Source organism: Haliotis rubra, unplaced genomic scaffold, assembly GCF_003918875.1.
Source record: "Haliotis rubra isolate DU_JTF1 unplaced genomic scaffold, ASM391887v1 Scf2, whole genome shotgun sequence".
NCBI classification, from domain to species: Eukaryota; Metazoa; Mollusca; class Gastropoda; order Lepetellida; family Haliotidae; genus Haliotis; species Haliotis rubra.
Window position 1 is genome coordinate 4,392,960 of NW_025766002.1, and position 25,728 is coordinate 4,418,687.

Below are 25,728 nucleotides of genomic sequence, written 5' to 3' on the forward strand. Positions count from 1 at the left end.
GTGGCCGGCGGGTTGTAAACTTCTGTCTGACCGTTGGCGAATCTATCGGATTTGTCAGAGGGTCAGACGCTATTCGTGAACACTGATCAGAATGAACACGGATTTACAAAAGCTAGCCACCAGCAATTTTGAGAAAAACTTGTACAAGCTCATGAACAACTCGGTGTTTGGCAAAACCATGGAGAATTTAAGGAAACGGGTGAATGTAAAACTAGTTAGATCCAATGAAGAAGAAACACTAAGAAAACTCAACGAGTCCAGCCTTTAACCAAAGTAAAATGTAGATAGTAAGATGTACTACAGCCCACGAGGATATTGGAAAGGTGCGAGTGCTATGCCTAAGCTCGCCGAAGCCGCCAAGGTCTGCGAGGATACTGCTAAGGCTTGGTTGGAGAAACATGCCCCCTGGCAAATCTACTTGCCAGCTCCCCGATACATCCCAAGAAGAAAGTTTGATGTCTCGACCCCCAATCGAGTCCATCAAGCCGACCTCCTGTTTCTCCCACACGACAGGGTGAGACGCAAAATGTACAAGTATGCTCTGACCGTGGTAGACGTTGCCAGTCGATACAAAGAGGCTGAGCCACTCACTGCGAAAGATTCAAGTCAAGTGGCCAAGACACTGGAACGTATCTACAAACGAAGCCCTTTGACGTGGCCTACCGAATTACAAGTCGATCCCAGACGCGAGTTCATGGGCTCCGTGTCACAGCTGTTATGTAAACACAAGGTCGAGGTCAGGCGCGGGATGGTGGGAGCCCATCGCAGTCAAGCCATCATCGAGAGGTTTAACCGCACCTAAAACGAGCGTTTATTCGAACACCAGTAGGCCCAAGAAATGGGGACGCCTGAAAAACGATCGACAGAATGGGTGACGCGTTTACCTCGAGTGGTGTCAGCGATCAACGACGAAGTAACTCATCAACAAAAAACCCGTTGAGGCCATTAAAATGAAATCTGTGACGGCTGAATCAGCCGCACCACCATCCAAGGGTAAAAACCCCGAGAAAATACTATCGGATCGGATCAACGTGAGGTATTTGTATCAGCCTGGTGAACTCGATGGAGGGGATAGACGTCGTGCCACGGACCCCATATGGTCTGTGACAACGTACCACATCGATCAGGTGGATATCAAAGAAGATAAACCCCATTTGTATTACTTGAGAGATGGACCGGGTAGGGGATTCGTGCAAGAGGAATTGCTCGTCGTACCCCACGATATGGTATTACCCCCTTATTAAAGATTCGTATATTTATATTTATCATCATGTGGAGATTGATCGAGAAACGGTTGTTCAGGCGCATCGGGATGGACCCTACATCGAGTGATTCGTCGAGGGCAATTCCCGACCCTGTATGATAGTTTAGGTCTGGGGGGTACCAAAGTTACAAGGTGTTGAAGGTCTCATGGATACTTTAGTCGATTATAGCCTTGAGACCAGAGAACGCACTGCCCCGTACTCAACCTACTCCTTAGCCTACTTCGAGGAGTTTAAGGCAGACCCCATCCATAAAGTCATCGCTATCTATTACGACTACATTTAATGTACATTTAAAAAACTGCCACACATGATCCAATATTCCAGCAATATCACGTCTGGGATCACCAGAAATGGGTTTCGCACAGGTTTCGCACATTGTACCCATGTGGGGAATCGAACTGGGTCTTCAGCTTGATGAACGAACACTTTAACCTCTAGGTTACCCCACTTCCCCTCTAATAGTTTGAAAGTGGCGTAAAGCCATACTCCAAGTTCCAAGTTGTGAGTAGTCTATATGTACAGTTACACTGAAAGTTTGAAACTTCAGAAAGTATATACAATTATGTGAAGTGTTTGTAATTTTTCTAGTTTGAACTCTTAACATCACAATATGGATTGAGTACTTTTGTATTTACAGAGATGAGGAACACAAGACAAGCTTACAGAAAAAGGTAATGATAAAAAAAAACATAACCAGAAACATTGGAAATTGACCCTCAGAGCCTGATATTATATTTGCTGTAAACTTAATGCTTGAATGTCTGTATTCAAGTTTTACTCATCAGACAAATGATCATTTAATATACAAGCGATGAACTTTCATAAATGTTTTAAAATATATGTCTTTTCAGTACCAGGTGACCAAAAGCTCAGATGAAGAATATCGGCAGGACAATTGTTCAATAGTAAATGATTTGAAGTAAGTTGTACAATTCCATATAACAATTTTGACTACTTCCTTTAATGCATTTTATGGATGTTTAAAAAAAAGCCCCCATAGTAGTCATAAGACAACAATCACAAATTAGGAAGGGATATATATTTTACAACATATTGACAATACAGTGTGCCTTAGGATTGGGATTGACATTTCTAGGTGTTTGTGTATTCTAATAAATCAATGTAAGGGATCAACTTAAAAATGGTGCATTGGTATCATGGTTATCATGTATTCCTCAGTTCGTACAGACATGTTTTCCTGTGCAGTGATTTAGTCCAGACACTATAGTTCTGTTCTCGAGAAGTCCAAGCCTCAAATTTATTACCTCATTTCTAGAAGCGAACTAAGTTGGATAGCTAGGCGATCAACTGCCAAGAAAAAGAAAAATCAGAAAACTTACAAGAGAAAACCTGTCATGAGAGAGAGACAGCATAGACCTACTGACACAGATAGTCAGCATATGGATAGAAAGGATGAAAATGGTGAAGAACGAGGATAGTGAGGACGATGATAACAAAGAGGATAGTGAGGAAGATAATGATGGTGGGGTCAGTGATGATGATGACATTCTACTCATAAGGAGAGAAGCGGAGAATATAATTTTAACCCAGGTATGGAACCATGTATGTTGGTTAATAGGTGAGTGAGTTTAGTTTTATGCCGCACTCAGCAATATTCCAGCTATATGGCAGCAGTCTGTAAATAATCGAGTCTGGACCAGACAATCAAGTGATCAACAACATGAGCATCGATCTGCGCAATTGGGAACCGATGACATGTCAACCAAGTCAGCGAGCCTGACCACCCGACCCCGTCAGTTGCCTCTTACGGCAAGCATGGGTTACTGAAGATCAATATTCTAACCCGGACCTTCACGGGTCTGGTAAATAGGTCCTGACAATTCTTGAACTGAGATGTTTTCATAGGTCATTGCACTACCTACATTTTGAGTAACAATAATGCCAGTGACTTCAATTATACCTGTTTTGTTTGAGTGTTGCTTGAATATTTCTTTTCAACAGGATTCTGATGCTCCAGTAAGATCTGCAAAAGGCGAACCCGCAAATGTGTCCTCTGTCATTCATTCAGAAAGAACTCCAAACATTTTACAGAGAGGAACACCTAAGGTACCCAACTCAAAGAGACGGTACAGTCCACTTGATGTTAAGTTCCTTTCTACACCGAAGACCATCCAAACACCTGGCAATTTCCTTGGGTCTGATGAAGGTTGGTACTTCATATAGATCAGTAGGTTTCTCTTTCATTCCCATCTTGCCCTTAGATTTTGGTGTATGGATTGGAAGTTTATCTGTTAAGTTGAAGGTGTAACCAATTGTTTGGGTGGCACGAATTGGAATGAACTTGTTGAGAAACTAGCTTACAGCTGATGAACTATTGTTATTACCCGCAACGCGTTTTGTGGGGGTATTAAAATGGACTCTGTCCGTCCGACATATGTCTTTTCCGGAGCATAACTCTAAAACCATTCAATATTTCTTCACCAAACTTGGCACATAGATAGATCTGGTGGTCTACTGGTGCCTTTTGGTAGTTTTGGATTTCTGAATAAAATATTTTTGCGTTTCCATGGCAACAAGTTTGACTTAGACTGAAATTGGTGCTAGTACTCTTTTCCGGAGCAGAACTCTAAAACCGTTCAATGTTTCTTCACCAGACTTGGCACATAGATAGATCTGGTGGTGAACTGGTGCCTTTTGGTAGTTTTGGATTTCCGAATAAAATATTTTGGCGTTTTCATGGCAACAAGTTTCACTTTGACTGAAATTGGTGGTAGGGCTCTTTTCCGGAGCAGAACTTAAAAAACTCTTCACTGTTTCATCACAAAATTGCATTAATGGGAAATTTGATGTGTGTTATTTGCACTAAAATATTATGGGTAGTATCTGCATACAGTCACACCAAAGAAGATCGGGTTAGAATTGGTCTTCAGCAGTCCATGCTTGTCATAAGGGGCAACTGCCTGGAATATTGCTGAATCTGGCATTAAACAACAAACAAACAAACAAAACAACAAAGCATACTGTAAATCTACAAATTTGTATATCTGTAAATGCCAACACCACTTTCATATTATCCCACTTGGGGATTTTGAGTTAGATTACATCCACTTGTGTGTGTTGTAGGATTGATCCGGTGGTCAGGCTCAGTGAATTTGGTTGACTGCATGTCATTGTAACCCAACAAAGTGGAATGAGGATCATTTCAGTGACACGTTTGTCTGGCACAGACTCAATTAATCACAGGCTACCTTCTTGTAACTATCATGCAGGCTTTATGTCTTGACACCCTGATCAAGTTGATTTGCTGTAGGTCCAGCAGTGTTATCAGTTAAATTGCTCTCTGAATTCCAGGCCAGTTTATGAAGTATTTGATGTAATCATGTTTCTTGATCATCTAAACAAATATATTTATTTTGCAGAGGATCAAGCTGAATCTGAAACAGCTGATGTTGCCATCACTCAACAGTTTGAAATCTGTGTGAGTTTCATATAACTTGAATATTGATAATGTGTTACATCAAGAATCCATGCAGGTAATGAGGAAGTCACTAACACATTTGTGATCTATAATTCTAATTCAGAAATCTGATTCGACACACTTCAGACAAATAATTGCTTTTTCAGAAAGAATACTCTCTACCACTTAAAGACCATGAAAGCGTTCCTAAACTTCTTAGCCGGTGTGCAGACGAAGTGATCAGATCAGGTATTGTTCTAAGAATCTTCATTTTCTGAAAGAGAGTTAATTATTCATAGATGTACAGTACTCCCCCTTAATACTACCTTACTAATGCTTCTTGTTTCTTTTCAAACATTCAAAATATTCCTCATAAGTCATTTTAACCAAAAAACTATTGTTATGTACAGGAAAGTATTGAATATCCTGATTTGAATGTAAGAAGTAAGTAACCAAAATTTTTACTTTTACTTACTAAAAGTGTAGCATGTTAGCCATCCATTAACTTGTAAAAGGGATTAACTATATGATGAAGGAACACACATGTTCATGGACAGTACTTCATATCAGGGAAGGAATTGCAAAGAAATCAAAACTATTTAACTATTGTAGCAAGGGTTTCTGAACCTATGTAATGCTTTGTCCAATTGTTTCGTCTTTGTTTGTTATGCATGTAAGTAATTGTATTATGACTCTTAGTTTTATTCTTTGTTTGAGGTCCATCATCTACTGTGCGTCCACGTCGTTCTGCTCTCAAACGGAAGTATGAGGTATCCTTTGAAAAATGGAATAAAACGAGCTGTTGATATGAAATGGTCTTGAAAAATTGTACATGTTCCATTCTGACAAAGATTTGATTGTGTCTGCTTTAACTGAATGGTGAAAACTGAATATTTTAATAGACTTTTGAGAAAAAGAGAAAAAAAAGTTGTTTCTAGTTTAATGTGTTTCTAAGACCACTATTTGTAAAACAACAAAACGGATTCAGAAAAGGTCCTCAGTACCCCATGCTTTTAAGAGTTAACCAATAAATGGTTTCAATTTGTGACCTGGCAGATTGTGTATCGTTGTCCCAAACAATGTGCAGCAAACCACTAATGTATTAATTTTTGCCTTAACCGGTATGTGCAGCATCTGAAGATATTGGATGAGAGTGAAAGTGATGACATGTTGTCTTCTGAATCGGATCCACACAGTGATGATGAGAGAAGTTTCTGTCCAAGGAAATTGTTCAGGAAAGATTTACCTGGTACTTTTATTGATAAAATCTATTCTAGAATTTGAAATTTACTCTACACTGACAATTAAGCAAGAAAATCCTATTTATTGAAATAACGTACTCCGTAATACAAGTTAAAACACACCAGTGATGCAGCAATAAACTTAAATTTAAGCACTTAAAAACCAAAAGATGGCAAAAGATGTCCATGTAGAATAAAAGGGTAAGCACCCATACACAGGTACCCTTGAAATCATCATACATAAAAGTTGTGGTTTATAATATCTGGAAAAAAGTTTCTCTCTTAAAAGTAGTTAAACATCTCATTTTCGTTTTCATACTATCATGTTTGCTTTCTGTTGATATAGAACACTTGAACATTTCATGTTCATGTGTGAATCATTATTTTTCTGTTTTTAAAAGAACCTGCTTCTATTGGGAATTCACCGATACTACAAGACAAAAGAAAATATTTCAAACAGACTACCTTCTAAAATAGGACAACCCCTTGTTAAGTCCTGTCCTATGCCAGTTCTTCCTTTTTTACCTGCCAGATCAGCATACTGAAGATGGATCTTCTACACAAAATGGTGAACTAGATTTGGTGATGGATCTTGGCTGTGACAGTGGAATAAATACAGGCATTTCAACTTACATCCAGTCATTTGGAATGGACATGCAGAAGCAACTGAAGGTATGTTAGCTTATTAGTCTTATTAGCATATGATTTATGATCAGCTGAAGCCAAAATCAATATCTTTGATGGTCAGTTGTATTACTTATGTACCGGCAATTGCAGCAAGTCTATATTTATTTAGCCTTTCATGGAATAGTACATGCTGACCTTGAATGGAAAAATATGGTTCAAGTTTTTGGTGTGTTACTTCACAGTTCATCTCAATGCACTAACATTATTGATGAATGGTTCTGAATACAGGTTAAACATCAACAGCTGACTGAGCTCACCAGAGGGGCACTAAGAAACACTCAGAAACACATCTATAAGATCTGGACATCTGAAAGCCAAGACAGGTGAGTATTAGTCCCACAAGAAAGCATTATTGTTATGTAGACATTAAATAAAAATTCCGACCTCTTTATAGCATTATTTATGTATAAAGAAAGACATCAAATAACCAATTCTCTGCACACAAAAATACAGATTGTTTTGCTTTTGAATGTGTGTTGATTTTGCTTGTTTTGTTTGGGGTGTTTTACCTTTCAAAATAGTCTCCCCTTTAGATGCTGTTTTTTGCAAACAACTTAATGTTTCTGTTTACCTCCAGGTCTAGATTGTGGTAAACCTGCACTAACCCCTGGATCAATAACCGTGTTCCTACTGAATTGCCTGCCCTCAGAATTTCATTAGCCAATTTGACTTGTTGTGCTACCAAGTAGAACATGTGACTTAAATACCACCCTTAATGTTTGCTTGGCAATATCATCAACATTGCATCACATTCTGTTGATTACAATTGATGTCTTCTTGTGCACCTTACCCGTACCCATTTCCCTTTTCTTTATGTCCACCGCCTCCGGTGTAGTGGTTAGAGCGTCCGCCCGGAGAGCGGAAGGTCGCGGGTTCGATCCCCGGCCGCGTCATACCAAAAGACGTTAAAATATGGTACTTGTTGGTCCCTGCCTGGCGCTTGGCATTAATGGGTACAACAAGGACTGGTCGGCTCGGGAGTCAGTATAATGTGTCTGAGTGGGGTATTCATGATTCACTGCGGCATGGTATCTCAGTGGGCTAGCACTATAAAACCAGCTTCAGTCTGGGCTAGTACAAGCAGCCGCACATACACATACACACTCATGCATGTCGTCATATGAGCGAAATATTCTCAAGCACGACGTTAAACCCAATTTCACCTCACCTCACCACCTCTTTATGTCCACTTTTAATTGGTCAGTTAAGTATTAATGAAAATCAAGGGCAGGTAATTTAGGATAACAAGAGCTAAGGGAATGGATCCAGGGTTATTGAAATGTGAGGCCTGTAGATATAGAGATGTTTGAAGGGTAATCTTAAGGGAGGCTCAATTTTTAAATTTTATTTGAATTTAGGATGTATTTTTAAACATGACTGTGGCCTATTATTTTGGCAATTAATCAATCCCAACAAGCTATAGTACATTATAGTGGTGTTGGAATAATATGATGCATTTCATTTGATTTCATATTAATGTGTTTGCTTTCTGTAGAGGTAGAGCACTTGAACATTTCAAAGACAAGATGCTTGAAGAACTACTCTCCCTTGAAGCAGATGTAACTGCTTTGAAGAATACAGAAGAAAAATCTTTAGTAAGTTGTAATAACATGGAAAACTGAAGGCAGCTGTATGATTGTTATCATTTTGATTCTAGGTCATTCCTTCAGTGTTTCCATCATCCATGAAGTTTTAGTGCATTGCTAGGTTCATATGTTGTCAAAAACAGTTGCTTTCTGCATAACACATTCTTTCATCCTTCATTAGATAAGCACTGAGTGAAACACACGGTTGATAAGAAATAGAAAGCAATAAAGAAGACTATGAAAACATACACGCAAATTATAGGTGTTACCATAGGTTTTTAGAAAATCATAAATTGCCATTGTGTAGTTATAGTTCTTTAATTGGTATAAACATCTGTTTTCTTCAACAACTAAAACATCAGTTTGAACCACCTTAAATTAGTTTAATCCATTGCCCATATTCATTAGTCTTTTAAAGATCAGAGATTTTGTATCAATGATTGTACAGCTATAATCATTCTAGCTCATTCTCATAAAATATTACTAAAGTAAGTAGAGTTTGACATCTGCTCAAACCTTTTCTGCTTTAAACTGATACAAAGAGTTGAAGTCAAATTTACTAAAAGGGTATAACAGTGCTTGAAATTAAGGAGGGTTCTGGTGTCCTTGAGCTTTGCTCTTGTATAATAAGTATTTGGTTCTTACATTCGGACAAGACTTCTTGAGGTGACTCAAGTTTAATTTCAAAATAATAATAATAATAATGAGTGTACTTATACTGCGAGTGCACAATACTCCACACCACAAAGGGGCATGCTCAAAGCGCGCACACAAATAACATTATTACCCCGGATAACCCAAGCTGCGCTAGAAGGTTATAGTCATATGACCTATCCCACCGGGTACCCATTTTCTGCTGGGTGAACATACACAATTTTGAACAAACTCACTTGCCTAAGGTGAGACCACATGTATCACATATGTTTCGTTGTGGGGCAGGACTGAAGTCCGAGAAACTCTCAGGAGTCAAGCTGCCAAACACGGTCACCTATCCAAGGACTTTCCGAGCTCAACGTTGCTTACCTTCAACTGATTTGTGACCTGACCTCTATGTACAAGACCATGTGCCACCTCCATAATATTTTAGGTGTCCACTTTGTAGTAGAAGCAAATGTATTACAACCTTTTGCAATCATCTTATGGTTATATATCCAGGGATGAGAATTTTCCGCGGAATTCCCCGGGAATTTCATAAGGCCAAGGGTCGTTTTGTGAATCTAAATCCGATAGATGCTAAACCCCTGGCTAGTTTTCAGAGTTTTTCTCAAAACTTCATTCTCATCACTGTATATCCTATATTTCCAAAGGCCTAGACATCTTATTCTCTATGATAGTGTTATTAGTTATAACCGATTAATTGATTGATTGTTCAAGTACTGGTGATTTATCTCATGGTAGTATTTGGGTGTATCTATTTGTAAGTACAGTGATCAAAATCTTTATGTATTGATTTGTGTGTGTGAACAAATAGCAAGATCAGAACATGGCGGGTCACAAGCTGGCTACATATGTCACGCTTCACTTAAATTCCAATAGTATCATTGCATATATATGCTGAATCCTTAGCCTGTTATAGATGTGGATATCAGTGTTAAATTCAATAAAATCATCCACTGACACCTTAAACTTTGACTACATTTTTGAATGTCTGTTGTAAATGCAATCTACTATTTTGATCATGTAATCATTCAAACACAATAGCTTTTAGGTCTATTGGGACCTAATGTAAATGATATGTTTCGATGCTAAAATTGTATGCATATTGGGATGCAGTATTTAGTGTCTGGTAAAACCCCATTTATTTGACATTTTAGATTTTCTGTCAAGAACAGTTGGAGGCAATGAAGAAGCACAAAGTTTCACAGGAAATAAGGTACTAGAAGATCATTTTGTGACTGTTTTGTGAACAGGCATGCTCACCACTCGTGTATGATCCAAACACATATTTAAACAATATAACGATATATCTATTTAAACAGATGCATTACACCTTTGTAATGCTCACCACTCGTGTATGATCCAAACACATATTTAAACAATATAACGATATATCTATTTAAACAGATGCATTACACCTTTGTACTGTTGCAATTTGCAGATTGAGAAACCTGAAACTGCTCCATTCAACACTTGATGATAACCTCAAAGAATCTGAGGTTAATGCTCAGAGCAAACAGGTATTGAGCTACATTTAGTGGATTTATGTTTGTGTTCATACAGGTTTAAGTCACACTGACAGAGACCCATGAAGATCTGGGTTAGAATTGATCGCCATGCTTGTCCTAAGAGGCGACTATCAGGATTGGGTGGTCAGGCTCGCTGCTTTGGTTGACACATGTCAACATATCCCAATTGCGCAGATCGATGCTCATGTTGTTGATCACTGGATTGTGTGGTCCAGACTCTATTATTTACAGACCGGCGCCATATAGCTTGAGTATTGCTGAGTGTGGAGTAAAACTAAACTCACTCACTCACATTGACAGAAGTCTCATTGGCTTCAAAAATGTAATTTTATAAGTAAAATTGATATTTTATACTTATCCTGACTCATGATCTTTTGCTTAGCTCCCTTTCCCTTGCAAATGGTAGTGGAACACTTGAATCCCTTGTAGTTCCCGAAGCGGACGTAAAAATACACTCACCCACAAGTTACCTCCCTCCCTTCCCGCTCAAAGTCATGTGACCAGCCTTACTTGTATCTCTCTCCTGATTTTTCTGCCCATGCACCTGGATCTACTGTGAAATCCAAGTGTTTCCAGCGGGGAGGTTGGGAGGGCTTCTCCTCATGAGTCAGGATAAGTATAAAATATCAATTTTACTTTAAAAATTACATATTTTTCCTCATCCTGACTCATGATCTTTTGCTTATAGAATCCTACGGATTGGTGGTGCGTCAAGCCACTTCCTGGTTTCAACTGCTGTCCATAGATACGTCCTGTATCCCCCCCATGGGAACTGCGTAACGGCATTTCCTAGATCCTATTCTTCCAACTTCCGTTGTAACTCGGGGGAACCACCATCTTGTCTTACTTCTCTCTCAGACAAGTGAATCTTGTAGATTCATGTGGTTTAAGATATACTAGTATCTTTTTACTAGTTATCTATAACAAACCATAGATTATGATAAGATCGTTATCATAAATGAGTTGCGACCCCTTTACGTACAGGTAAGATCTTTACCCGTACAGAGTCTTAATCACTCATGCTAGCCTAGTCTAGACTGTGCGCATGGACTTTCAAACTAAAGTACTGTCGGAAATGCTAGAAAAATGCTTTTTAGCCTTAATATCTTTATAAAGGTGATAAATGTACTATGTTGTCAATATATCAACTCGCCTATGGTCTACCTAATTTTTATTTCAATCGATTTAACATTCCCATGCATTTAAAGGGCAGTTTACAGGAGATAATTTGGTACCAAAACAGCAACTTAAGATTTTTTCAGAGTTCAACAACAGAAATCTGAAATAGTCTTTACATTAATGCTAATAATACAGGTGGTGTAAAAATATGAATTAACGTTTATCCTAAACAAATAAATGTTGAATGTTTGTGTTACTTTACTAAAGTATCGTTTTCTTTATTGAAGAAATATTAATATAAATGTTAAGTCTTGATAAATAAAGTTTCCGTCATGCATGCACATCTTTATCACAGCGTCCACTATGGCCAACGATTTGCAGTCGATTGTTGCAAAGGTTTATAGTTTTTTTCTGCTTAAAAAAGACAGAGGTAAACCGTTCATTAGTTTAGAAAGGGTTTATTACAGAACTTGTAGAGCTGTTGGCATGTCTTACCAACAAGTTTACAATATTGTAAACAAAAGAGACAAGACAGGGACCGTCTCAAATGCAAAACCGGGACGTAAAACCATCCTTGACAACTTTGACAAGAGAGTGCTTAGACGGGCGGTCTACAAACTTTATGAGAAGAAAAATATATATATTCAAAAGAAGCTACACCAGTGACTTCGTTAAATCTTTGGCCAATGTTCACAACTAGATTAAACTGACCGAATTACATCCATATTTTTTTTCAATGAAATATACTGTTGACATGCAAAACATTTATTGAAGCGTTGCACATTTCTACAATCAGTCGATAAGATAACACAAGTGATAGGATTCTTTCCAATGTACAGTAATTCGTATGTTTATTTCAAAACAAACACACATACACAAATGATCCCTTACATAACTGATCATTATACTATCGTACACATATTCAACATTTTGCAGAAAACATCTATTGAGATGACCCTCGCTTGGCGTGTGCTCAGGTGTCAATTTCACCTGTCGATACCGTGCATGCTGAAGGCGTAACACAGGCAGTTGATGTTTGTTTCAAATAACGTCCAACTACCCCTTATTTTTCTAAGTTTTTGGTATTTTCATCAGTAAAAACACATTTTAGAGCATGTCTCAAAATTTATTCCCTCTGTCTACATTAGGTAGATGTTTTTTTAAGTGATATTTGTTATTTAAGTAACTGTAATACCTCTGAATTTTAAATATAAGTCAAAAAGTCTAGCATTTCCGACAGTACTTTAATAGCATTTTTCTAGCATTTCCTAACAAGTCGACAGTACTTGAGGAACAGTTAGTTGTTAGTTGTTGCGCTACAACAATGCCGGTGAATGCCGGAGACGTCTTCGGTGGCTATGTCTCAGGGGTACTGGTTGGCAAACACCGTATCTGACTTCCAGAAGCAGCCCTCCATGATCGATGATATAGAGCAATTTCCATGCAGAGCCGGTGTTGACGCCAGTGCTCTGACTTCGTGTGGGTTGGAGGCTATTGTAGGCTCTAATCCTGCTGCTTTGTAGGCACTTAGTATAACGGTTCTCATCCATAACGATATTGTCGTTCTTGAGACTTCCACTGCTGTCTCCTTCGACAAGGGGATGAATAGGCGCTTGAATTTTCTTCTCCTTGTTTTAGCCTTTTGAAGATATATCTTCAAGGCTCTGACAGTACACAAGGATAAGTCTTGGGTGTCCTCTGGTCAGAGGATAGTAGATAGCGCTGGCACATGGAACTGTCTATCTGGTTGACCAGGTAGTTGATTTTTTGCAATAAAATCCCTAGATCAGCGAACACAGGTTGTAAAAGTTCAGAATCATACATCTGACAAAGTAGAGTTAACATGTGGCGTGCCCCAGGGCTCGGTCCTTGGTCCCATTCTCTTATGTAAACTCTCTTCCCGCGGTTATTGACTCTCATGACTGTGGGCAATCAGGTTACCAGGATTCTTAATCTGCAATCTCCAGTCACTGATCTACAGATCATAGACAGTTGCGTTTCCGATATAAAGACCTGGATGAACACAAGGAAACTCCAACTGAATGATGACAAAACGGAGTTGCTCGTCCTTGGAAATTCCAAACAGCTACAGAAAACCTCCATCTGCAATGTGAAGATTTCAACATCTCACATTCAACCTCCCCCTGTCACTAAGGATCTTGGAGTATATCTTGATGCAAGTTTGTCTTTGGAACCGCAAGTCAACCATGTTTATAAGAACTGTCACTATTATCTACAAACCATCAGCTCCATTAGAAATCTCATCACAACAGAATGTGCTCATTCTTTGGTTCGATCCATTATACTCTCTCGACTTGACTATTGCAACAGTCTGCACTTTGGCATAAGTGCAACTCAACTTCAGAAACTTCAAAAATTACAGAACTCAGCAGCTCGCATCGTCTGCCTCAAGTCCAAGAAAGATCATATCACACCCTCACTGATGTCTCTACACTGGTTGCCTGTCAAATTCCGGATTAACTTCAAGATTCTATGTATCACTTTCAAAGCTCTACATGGACAAACACCTGAATACCTCTCCAGTCTTCTGTGTCAGTACATTCCAACCCGACCATTACGATCCCAGAATCACCAGCTACTTGTCATTCCTAAAGTTCGACTCTCATCCTATGGGAAAAGATCATTCCAACACGCAGCCACCAGTCTCTGGAACAACTTGCCCACTCACATCAAGAATGCTGAATCTTTGGACACATTTAAATCGTCTCTAAAAACCCACTTTTTTCGTCTTGCCTATTACTAGACTTTCTATGTTCAATTGTCTCTCTGTAAATTATTTTACCTATTTTCTTTTCTCCTATAGTATTGTAGCGCGCCATGAGCAGGTATTAGTACCTGGATGTAGCGCTATATAAATACCCACATTATTATTATTATTATTATTATTATTATTATTATTATTATTATTAGATGTACTGCAGCACGGTGCCCCGTGTCAATTCTAGTTCGTCCAAAGTCCAGCGTATGTATCTCAGACATACGAGCTTCAGTGGCTAGGGCAAGCAGGAACAGTGTTTTCTGCGTGATTAGCTCGAAGGTAGTCTGCTCTAGAGGTTCGTAGGCTTCGCTCATGAGATGACGTAGAATTACATTCAGATCCCAGGCTGGTGCTCTGAATATATTTTGCTGGTCCTCCAGTTTAAAAGATCACAACAGAGCTAGTAATTCTGCTACTTTCGTCAATTTGATGCCTGACTTCATAGTGATGGCTGTACTAATGGCTGCCAGCTATGTAGATAATGTTGAACCTTTCAGAAGTCTTGCATATCTAAGGTGACATATATATTCTGCCACTTGAGGATGAGACGCTTTCATAGCTGTGAAGCCTTTCCGCCTTGCATATTGCTCAAATTTCTGCCATTTGTCGTCATACAAATTGCGAGTAGATCTGCGTAACGCTAGGGTTACTGCTTTCGCTGCTCTGACGGAATATCCACTTTTCTTCAGACAGGTTTTGATATGGTCCACACGTGTAGCTGGAACAATGTTGGGTTCCTGTGGACTTGCTTGGTGTGCTGATGTCTGAGTAGGTTTGGCCATTCTGGTAGTTTGAGGGTTGGACTTCCGAGATCTTCTATTAGGTCAAGGAACCAGACTCTCTCTGGCCAATAGGGCACGACCAAAGTCAGTTGTAGAGCTTGGGTCTGTTTGATCTTCAACAGTACTTTCGGTAGTAAGATCGGAGGTGGAAACGCGTAAGCGTTTAGTCCTTCCCATGATATGCTGAGTGCATCTGTTGCCCAGGCTTGGGGGTCTGGTACTGGTGAAACAAACGTCTGTAGTTGTTTGTTGAAACTCGTGGCGAACAGGTCTATGCATGGGGATCCTATTTCCCTTATGATGAGCCGGAACGCTTCTGGATGGAGCATCCATTCCGTGGGTGATGGGTGCAGTGGTCGGGAAAGATCGTCTGCTAGTACGTTCTTGGCTCCCGGTATGTGACACGCCTTTATCCAGATGTTTGCCTTCTTTGTGCTGTTGAACAACTGGAATGTGAGCTTCAATAGGCTTGGCGATCTTGTTGATCCTTGCCGATTTTATGGAGAATGCCACTGTAGAGTTGTCTGTGTGGATCAACAGCATTCTGTTGCTCAGCGCACTCGACCATAGTTGTACGGCATTGATCACAGCTTTCATTTCTAGCAGATTGATGTATAGATGCTGTTGTGCATTTGACCACTTCCCTGATGCAACTTGGTTGTTGAGATGTGCACCCCATCCCTGTAGCGATGCATCTGCATGTGTGGCTCTTGTAAATAGGTCCCTGCGCAGACATTCGATCTGTGAGTCCACCAAAATAGGTACACTTTGAGATGATCTGGTAGCGAGATAGGGTCGCTGCTGTCCAGATGTTTTGCCAGGAATCGTTGCAATGGCCGTAGTTGTAACCTTCCTGTGCCAGTCAAGTCTTGTGCTGAGGTTAGTAGACCGAGTAAACATTGCCATGTTCGTAGTGTTAACAGAGAGATGACTGCTTGAGGAATCATGGCTTGTATCTTGACCCAATGATCTTCTGGGGTCACAATTCAATTCTGTGTTGTGATGAATCTTATCCCCAGGAATTGCAGATCTTGTTTTGGTTCCAACTCCGACTTCATCAGGTTCACTAGCCATCCTAGTTACGTGAGCAACTTGATTGTGAAGTTCAGCTGCTGTCTGAGTTGATTGGCACTTTGATGAACCTGTATGCCGTCGTCCAGATAAACGGCATTGCGTAGACCTCGATGATGTAGGTAGGCGACTATGGGCTTGGTTATTCGTGTGAATAACCACAGTGCCGACGATATTCCAAACGGTTGGACGTTCCATTGGAAGTGCTGACCTCTGAATAGGAATCGTAGATATTTCCTTGATTCCGGATGTATGGGGATGTGTAGATATGCATCCTGTAGGTCTATGCTGGCCATAAAGTGTGCTGGACGAATTAGTCTGAGTTGAGGTAGGTGGATCATTCTGAACCTTTCCGGTTTGAGTAGATAGTCTTGGTTGAATTTCCGCATGTTGTAAATCAACCTGAATTTCTCTTTGGAATTCTTCTTGGGTACTAGGAAAATTGGGGAGTAGAAGCCTGGCGTGAGATGATCTTGATCTATTCTTTCTACCGCATTCTTGGTTAGGAGTGAGTTGATGGCTCCTTGTAGTTTGTCTGCTTGCTCGTCTGCAAAATAGTTGAAGACCATCAGTCTGAGGGTTAACAGTGGTGTCGCCTTGGAACGGCTGGCTCTTGGGGATGGATTCCTAGACGTTCGCAGACGAAGTTGTCGTAGAGTTAGTAGTCCTTGCGGACCTTCCATCCTGTTGTATGATGACAGAGTCGTCTGATTGTGATGACCTTCTCGAACGTTCACGTTTGCCAACGTCGTCTGCAGATGTAGATCTGAGAGGCGTATTGGGTTCGCGTAGGTCTGAGGGTTTGCGAACGTTGTCAGTTGATGAACGTTCCTGTTGTGCCCTCGCTTCCGCATCAAAACGTCGTTCCATCATGGCCATCATTTCAGTAGTAGATTGCCTCATAAAGTCGCCTGGATCGAAGTTCTGCGTAGACTGGAACTGATTCGGCGTTGATGAAGCATTCGCGAACGCTGATGTGTTGTGTGCTTCAACTTCACTGCGTTGAGAAGTTGGTGGTTAGTCGTCAAACAGCTGGGCCGCTGTTGTAGTTGCAGGAGACGATCTAGTAGTTGTGGAGGTCAATTGTGTCGCCGTTCTAATAGGTACTTTAGGCAGAAGTAACGGTGGTTTATCAAACACGTCTGCCTCAAGCTGTAGGATAATGTCCTCATTAAACGACCTCTGATGAGTTGACTTGCTAGGTCGTGTAGATTTCGATGTAGACCTAGTTAAGGATGCCCTTTTCTGCGTTGTGGATGAAGCAGTAGTCTTTTTCTTGCGTCAACTCCGTCGTAGCAGACTTCTTTTTCGACCCTGTACCAGACGACTGCCCCTGCAACGTACTCAACATAGCACCAGAATTATTTATTTCTGCAGTAGCAAACAACCTACGGTTACCGGCTTGATCTCCAGGTTTATCAACCGTGACTTGTGATGACTTCCTCATCCTATCCATGGCACGTCTATAGATATAAGACAAATATTGATTAAACAGCAAATTTGATAAATCACTGCAATATGTTCAACGTGAGCTGTAAGAACATGGTTTAATGCACGATGGGCATTGGGGGTGAGGATCAGCCACAGATAGCCGGTGCCTGCAAACAATGCAAGATTTCATTAAATGTAAACACGTTACATTGTGATGAAAAAGTGTAACAAATTACAAAAATTTCTTCAAAGTTTATACAACTAATAATAATAATAATAATGTGTCCATTTATATAGCGCCAAACTCCACACTAGGTATGCTCATAGCGCTAACAATCAAGGCCATTATTACCCCGGATAACCCAAGCTGCCTGTTAGGCGCTAGAAGATTATAGTCATTTGACTTTTTTCCACCGGGTACCCATTTTCCTGCTGGGTGAACAGAGACAATTTTGAACAAACTCACTTGCCTAAGGTGAGACCACATGTGTCACATGTGCTTCGTTGTGGGGCAGGACTCAAGTCCTAGAAACTCTCATGAGTCAAGCTGCCAAACACGGTCACCCATCCAAGGACTCTCCGAGCTCGACGCTGCTTAACTTCACCGATTTGTGACCTGAGCATTATAGTTATAGCCAAATACCATACACAGCGTAATGTTGATAAATAGGATCTAAATATAAAGTATATCTGCAGTATACGGGACTCAAGTGCTCGCCCAACCATCTGCTTGGGCGAAAAGGAAGAGAGTGACAAGTAAGGCTGGTCACATGACTGTTTGCACGGGAAAGAAGGGAGGTAACTCGTTGGTGAGTGTATTTTTACGTCTGCTTCGGGAACTACAAGGGATTCAAGTGTTCCACAACCATTCGCAAGGGAAAGGGAGCTAAGCAAAAAGATCATGAGTCAGGATAAGGAAAAATAGATCTTTTGTCTGTATCTAAGACTTACTAAACTGTCACAGTTTGCACATCTACCCAACAGTTGAAACTGTGCATGGATGATTTAAATGTCAGTGTTGTTACTGTATCAGAATATGAATCTAATGGCTGCCATTCAGACCAACTAATTATCGTTTTATGCATGTAAAGGTGTGACATGACCAGATACTTATGTTATGTTATGTGTGTCATATGTAATTCTTTGTGTTACATGTCACTGGATGTTTAGGCCGTTTCATGTCATTTTTTCTCTCTGATAGAAAGAATGCAGGATGATACAATAAGAACATATTTGTATTCTTTCAGCTTAACCTAAAGCAGATTATGAAGAAAGACATGGCAGCCCTGCAGAAGAAACTCTTATTGGAATCTGTAAGTATATATGCTGCTTCTAAAGCATTTTTGTCTCTAAGATCTCCCCTCTCTCTTTGAAAAATGAAATTTGTGTGTGTTTACCATGGAGCAGGTTGTTGGGAAAATTGAATAACTCAATGAACCGGAAAAAATACAGTCAATCCATATAGTTAAATTGGACAATCAATGAATTATATCTACAATAGTTTAATCAAACACAATTACATAAATAAAAGCACACCGAAATTACAAGATTGATAAGCATTCCAGGCGAAGTAATATATACTGTGGCATGTCATGTATAAGGTGAGGTGAGGTGAAATTGGGTTTAACGTTTGCTGGAGATTATTTTGCTCAATTGACGACGTGCATGAGTGTGTATGTGTATGTGTGGCTGCTTGTACTAGCCCAGACTGAAGCTGGTTTTATAGTGCTAGCCCACTGAGATACCATGCCGCAGTGAATCATGAATACCCCACTCAGACACATTATACTGACTCCCGAGCCGACCAGTCCTTGTTGTACCCATTAATGCCGAGCGCCAGGCAGGGACCAACAAGTACCATATTTTAACGTCTTTTGGTATGACGCGGCCGGGGATTGAACCCGCGACCTTCCGCTCTTCGGGCGGACGGTCTAACCACTACACCACGGAGGCGGTTCATGTATAAGGAGATTGTTTAGTTAATGCACATGATCAATAACATGTGACCATTTCAGCAAATCAGAATGTAGGAATTTCTACAAACACAATGAAAATTTAATTATTTGTAGGTAACTGGTAACAATAGACAATCAATAAGTTATGTTATTACCAAATATTCATGATATTGATCATATTTGCCTCCTAGAAGTTTAATTTGCAGCCTTCGTGAACAGTACCATTCTCTTCCCACAGAGGTTACTCCTGTCATATCTTCCTACGTAACCTCTGTTCTAATACGGCCCTTTCATGGTGTGAGCGTTCAAGACTCGTGATTGGAGACAATCAGATTTAGTTGTGCAATCAGCGACGTTGTTTCAAAAGTGATCATTCGCAAAGGCCTCGGTAATTTCCGTATGCTTCGAGAAAACTAAACTTTTTCCCCTGCGCGATGCGCGAACGTTTATTCTAGACAGAACTCAGTTATGTTATGGCGGGTCAGTGGCGTCTCCATCGCCCTCGTCGACAACGGACAAGCTAGCCATTAAACGTCTTGTGTGTAACATCAACACAAGTCCCCGGCAGATGGGGGATATTTGTGGCCTCACATTTGCTTGTGTTAGTCAAGTTGAATCTAAGTCGATGTAACAGGTGTTCTGATTGGATAGAAAGAAGGGAGATAATTCGTGTTGCGATCTTTTGCCGCTAGGGGATTTTACGAGAACCAGGAAATATGGCCGTATTAGAACAGAGGTTACGTAGGAAGATATGACAGGAGTAACCTCTGTGGGAAGAGAATGGAACAGTACAAGTCACATTACTATTTTCCTTATTTAGGAATAGCCAGAAACAGTTAAAATATAAGTTGTGAAAGTTATTTTCTAAGTGATAATGTTTGTTGTTGCAGAATCAACACCAAATATCAAATGTCAAGAGATGCCTCAAAAGTATGCTGTTTTAGAAATATCTCCAAATGGGAAGAAAATCATCAGAATAAACGAAAAGATACTTCAGTGGAGCAAACTGTTTTTATTGGATTAACTTTGGTTGATAAAACCTCATTCTGTCTTGCTGCGCTAAGAAGTTCTATAATGAAAGTTTCATGTATATAACTCATGTTCCACTGATATTATCAAACCTGTAAGACAATGTATTTTCTGTTTAATGTTTTTACATACAAATGAAAACAGAACCAGTCTGATAGAACTTATAAACTTACTATCAATTACATTATAAGACAATTTCATTGTATTTGTATGTATGTATATTTGTGCTTACCATAATAAACATGAGCAAAATGTACCTGTACTGTACTTTTGCATGAAAGAGTGAACTATTTTCCAAGACTTCCAATGTATTTAAACTTTCTGATGTAGGTTATGTTGAGGAAATTCCTTATGTCCTATATAATATATATCCTGAATTTTGAATTACCATTGATTGTTATGATAAGCACTGTTTCCAAAATAAATGTGTAATTTACAATTTAAATTGTTGACTGAACTTTAACACCAATTTGGTTTTCAGGCAATGCAAAAAGAGCTGGCAAGCAAAACATATGTAACTGAGCAAGAATAATCTTGCAGCTCTGAACAAAACACTTTCATCTAATATTCTCTTGTGCATGAAAATTAAGAATACATTGAAGTCTTTTATGTACCGGTACACCCCTATTTAATAGAAGATGGAGCTGCTGAGCAGGATTCCAACAGTTACTTTGATCACTTATCTATTCTTATATGCTATTTGTATTTATTTGAATTTCAGGGTATATGTTTCTTAGTTTTAATCTACACTTCTCAGATTTTGCATTACATATTCCCTGTTGTTCAATAATTGTTTCAGTGTACTACATTATTTGTTATACTTCAAAGCCCAGACCTAGTTCTAGCTCATTATTGAATTAGCCTTGATTTCATGTTCAAAACTAATAATCAAAGACAAATGTCTGTAGCCAAGTGATTCATGCAAATTACATGTTTCCTAATTTGTTGTTGTTTTGTCATTTTGTTTTGATCATATATTTACACTTTCATGGCTCATGACATTTAGTCATGAATTCAAAGAAATTATTTTGTTGCCAATAAATACATATGTTGACTCTTCCAAGTGTCTGATTTATTACTCTCTTATCTCCATAAAAATGCAATCTCATCTACATTTCATTCTTTATTTAACAGTGCTTTTGTTGTTTTGATTTCATCACCTCAATCTCCTCATGTGTATAAATATTTGTGTTTCAACACCACTCTGAGCAAGTAGGCAGTGGTAATAATTTGTTGTGACCTTATATCTGTTAACATGCAAATGTTTAAAATTATCTGCTGCATAAGTTTTGTTGATCTTTTCACGCTCCGTCTTTGATCTATGAATACTATATCACCCATCATCTCTTGCTTGGAAGCATAAAATCAGGATGTCTGAACTGAACACTCAGCCGTGGCCTGGCTAATCACAAATCCCAGTGGTCCATACTCTTGCTGAAACTATCAAACAGTGTTTTGCTCATCTATGTTTCAAGATGTAAAGCTAAATCCACATAAGTAAAACAACCACATTGTTTAAAAACTGATGTTTAATAAACACATTTATTTTATTATAAATTCCCCAGTGGGCAGGGTTAAACCTTAAAATGGGGAATAAAAGGTAAACCTTAGTCATTCATGAATATTTCACTTGGATATTGTTCATAGCCATACAGTTCAAAGTCAAGAGAATAATATTCAGCTAGCTTATTAAGGTTTGTCCTGGATAAACTTTTGTAAGCCTGTACCATCATTGTATGTTTTCTGGGGGCAATTTCAGTCTTCATCATCTTTTTCCTGCTGATCACTTCAGAGACCAAAAACTCTTTGGCCTGGTCCAATGACTGATCAAGAATGCGAAGCATGTTTTCTCTGGGGAAAGCTTCTTCTGGCCGAATATATCCATTCCATTGGAAAGATGTCCATAGTCTATCAGCAAGATCAATGTAGCTTATGCACTTCTGAAGAAAGGGTGTCTTTTTGTGAAAATCAAAGTGATAACCCACTAGGATTTCAACCTCATCTTCGAAGTGGTCATAGTTTTTAAGCATATGCTGTGCTTTAAACAATGACAGGATATGGGTAATGTCTTCTGTGAAAGTCTCCATTTTACCAATGACATCAGGCAGATATTTACAAGGGTTACATTTCTGATGGACTGGATTCCAGTGAGAGTCATCCACACCAGATAATATCATCTCCACAAACTCAGGGAAAGTTAAATCCATTACTTTTTCACAATAATTGGCTGCTTGGGAACTTTTCAATTCCAAAATGTCTTCCTTAAAACGATTAGTAAATTCAGGAATAAGGAATTTGTCAACATAGGTTGCATATAATCTTGTGTAAGGGTCTCTGGTAAACGTGATCCTTGTTGAATTTGCCATGATGCTCCAGTAGTCCTGGCCAGGATCTAATATACATGATTGAGGCATGTGCATATAATGAGCATCAGTACGAGTTATTTGAAATGGACTTTTCATTTTTTTTATATACTTATTTCTCTGATCCGTAATAAAACGAAAAAATCTCAGAATGAAAGTGCTGCCAGCTTTGTGCGTAAGACAAAATGTAAGCTTATGTTCCTTGTCATTTATCAGTCGCGTTTTAAAGTCCACATTGTGTTGAGTTCTCAAGCAAACATCATGATACCGCTTCAAACGCACCTCTTGCTCAGCTTTGAAATCAAGTCTTGTATTATGCCTTTGACCCTTGCATGTGTCAGTCTGTAATTAAAAAAAACAAGTATATGAGAAACGTTATACAACTAAATGTCCCTTTTCTTGTTCACCTCACAAAGGACTACATGTATGACAGACATTTACATTTTAAGCATTAATTCATTTTGGGTAGAAAGTAAAAAATGTAAAGTTCAACATCCTAAACACATTTTCAACACAATATTCCAATATACTGTACAGTTCTTGGCTTGAATACTCACAGAATCAATGGCTAATACTGTGTCAACAGAGTTTGCTGAAAAAAGAGAACAAGTCAGTAAATATTGTTTTACTCCTCACTGAGCAATATTAAAGCATATTATGATGGTATGATAAAAGGGATTATGGCACAATTCCTTTAGTCTTGGAATTATGTAACTGCTCACTTGATCAGTTAATACCACACTTGGGATATACAGAGGACCTACTATAACATAGCATCCAAATAAATAATTTATCATTTTGTTTGGAGCGATTTGTTTTGGTTTTGCGCCATTTTGAAGAGCATTTCAATAACAGCACAGTGTGTCAGCATAGCACCACTCAAGTGATGTGTGTCTGCAATGTTTTCTACTAAGTCACAATCCAAGAATCAGAGTCAGTGCTGATTAGGAGATACATTTATTGACAGATGTTATGTTGGTACAAATAAGCAATATTTCATAGCCTCAGAATCATTTCTTTCACTTCTTAACCATTGTAAGAACTCAACAGATAATACAGATAGGCATCAGTGAATATATTATTTGTTAGGTTTTGTTTATCAGAACAGGATTTTGGATGATGATCGATTTCTTTTAAGTACAGTAAAATATGGCATAAGAAACCACTGGTTCCTGTGACACCTAACATGCCTAAGAAATGGAAGTTTGTTCAGAAAATCTCAGCACCATCAATAGCCGGTTCAACAATGTTACAGTTTTCACAATTATTATAGAGATAGAAAAACTCATACATTTATTGAGGTTTGTTAATTATTTTACACATGGACAAAGTACAGAAATATTGACAATTGTGCACTTATTTTTGTGAGAACAGTCGTCGTGTTAAAAGGAAAGGCAGTTTTGAAATTTACACAGATTTCACTTTTTTCATCTCCTTGTACCTTTCATACCTTCTTGCTTTTTTTATCACACAAAATTCAATTTCAGTTTTAGTCAAGTTGTAAACCCAAAACATGTAACTCTTATGTTACTTACATTTCCCATCTGATGAGAGATACAGCTTGACTGCAAAGAGCATCATTGTAACAGTAAGTAGGATCAAGGAGCGTTTGGAGCTGGTGGAGAACACCCTCTTGCTGTTACACCTCATTTTACTAAATGTACTGTAAGAATCTGCAGCCAGCTGGCTCTCTGAGTCTATGGCTTGTGTTGTTGGTGTCAACATCAAGATAAAAATCACACTCCATCTCATTAATTACCAAAGGACAGGCCAATTCCAAATGACCAGTTTACATTGATTCTCATTTTGATCCACAGGCCCATCTGGACAAGTCAACACAGTCATTGACTGTACAAGTTATGCGCAATTTTCGATTTGGAATTCTTAACTAGGTTTTATAGGCCATTTTAGCCATATTTTGGCAATATTACCTGAACCACTAAAAAAGGGGTTACCCAAATGTATGGATCACAATACTGGAACGTCGGTCAAGGACAGAGTTTAACTGTCCATGCAATGCGCCACTTGAAGGCTTGCAACGAAGCTGAACTGTGTATTGTTACATACAGCTTTTGTTATTTACATGGAAATGTAATTCTGTAACCTTTTCTAGGATATGTGGTGATTGACATCAGAGGTCAATCCGAATTAATTGTTGCAGGTGTTGTGTGCAAGGACATGTGACAACGTTGCAAAATTAATCAAGTCAAGTCTTTGATAACATCTCACCCAAAGAGCAAAGAGTTGTAAGATAAGTGGTGTCAGTCTCCATCTTTAATTTGACTCGCCATGTAAAAGCACCAAGGCCAAGTGGATAACTAATCTGCCATAGTGTACATTTGAAATACCACGGACAACAATACAGTTGACACTATGCATCTCTCCTGTGCTTGTGCATTGGTCAACTACTGTGAAACAATGTGTCGAATTTACAGCTGACTCATAGTTTAAGCTTGGTCCCAGCATATTTCTTCTTCATTCATTTTGCATTTGTGTCAAACCTCAGATAACTGAAAGAATACATGAAGGTCCTTTCAACATTGACACAACACTGTTTGACTGCATGTGTTTAATAGTATTGTTATTTCGTGTTTTAAAGTTGCATGATGTATACTTTGTCATCCTGTGTCCTGCATCAGTACAGCATCATAAAGAGCCAGAGCTTTCTGTGAGCAGTTGCATTCCTGAGGTTTCCCAGGTTCCACTGTCCTATAGGTCATTAATGGGATAATGCATCGTTGTTTCATCTGAATTCTTTGTAACATCTGACTGTAAAGCCATGTGGTATATTTCAATTTACAAAACACAAAAGCAGA

At 39.0% G+C, this 25,728-nt stretch overlaps 2 protein-coding genes across 2 annotated transcripts in view; both read left to right on the plus strand.

The window, feature by feature from the left end:
- LOC124275381 (synaptonemal complex protein 2-like) overlaps positions 1-2,713 on the plus strand; it is a 45,061-nt gene extending 42,348 nt beyond the window's left edge. The window contains exons 9-11 of the mRNA XM_046710911.1: positions 1,903-1,936; positions 2,117-2,184; positions 2,542-2,713. Of these exons, the coding sequence (XP_046566867.1) occupies positions 1,903-1,936; positions 2,117-2,184; positions 2,542-2,704 (265 nt within the window). The 3' untranslated portion in view covers positions 2,705-2,713. The remainder of the gene's footprint in view (positions 1-1,902; positions 1,937-2,116; positions 2,185-2,541) is intronic.
- Positions 2,704-21,606, plus strand: LOC124275382 (synaptonemal complex protein 3-like). Its single transcript, XM_046710915.1, has 13 exons — positions 2,704-2,816; positions 3,228-3,432; positions 4,646-4,704; positions 4,851-4,932; positions 5,401-5,453; positions 5,815-5,932; positions 6,457-6,596; positions 6,840-6,934; positions 8,107-8,206; positions 10,012-10,070; positions 10,296-10,374; positions 18,813-18,878; positions 20,411-21,606. Exons 6-13 carry the CDS (start codon positions 5,851-5,853, stop codon positions 20,462-20,464), a joined length of 675 nt encoding a protein of 224 aa, XP_046566871.1. The 5' UTR covers positions 2,704-2,816; positions 3,228-3,432; positions 4,646-4,704; positions 4,851-4,932; positions 5,401-5,453; positions 5,815-5,850; the 3' UTR covers positions 20,465-21,606.
- Positions 21,607-25,728: the final 4,122 nt, after the last annotated feature.

Coding starts and splice junctions, on each gene's coding strand:
- LOC124275382 (XM_046710915.1), top strand. CDS start 5,851: ATGTTGTCTTCTGAATCGGATCCACACAGTGATGATGAGAGAAGTTTC. Junction 5,933..6,456: donor GTTCAGGAAAGATTTACCTG/GTACTTTTATTG, acceptor TTTACCTGCCAG/ATCAGCATACTGAAGATGGA. Junction 6,935..8,106: donor ACATCTGAAAGCCAAGACAG/GTGAGTATTAGT, acceptor TGCTTTCTGTAG/AGGTAGAGCACTTGAACATT.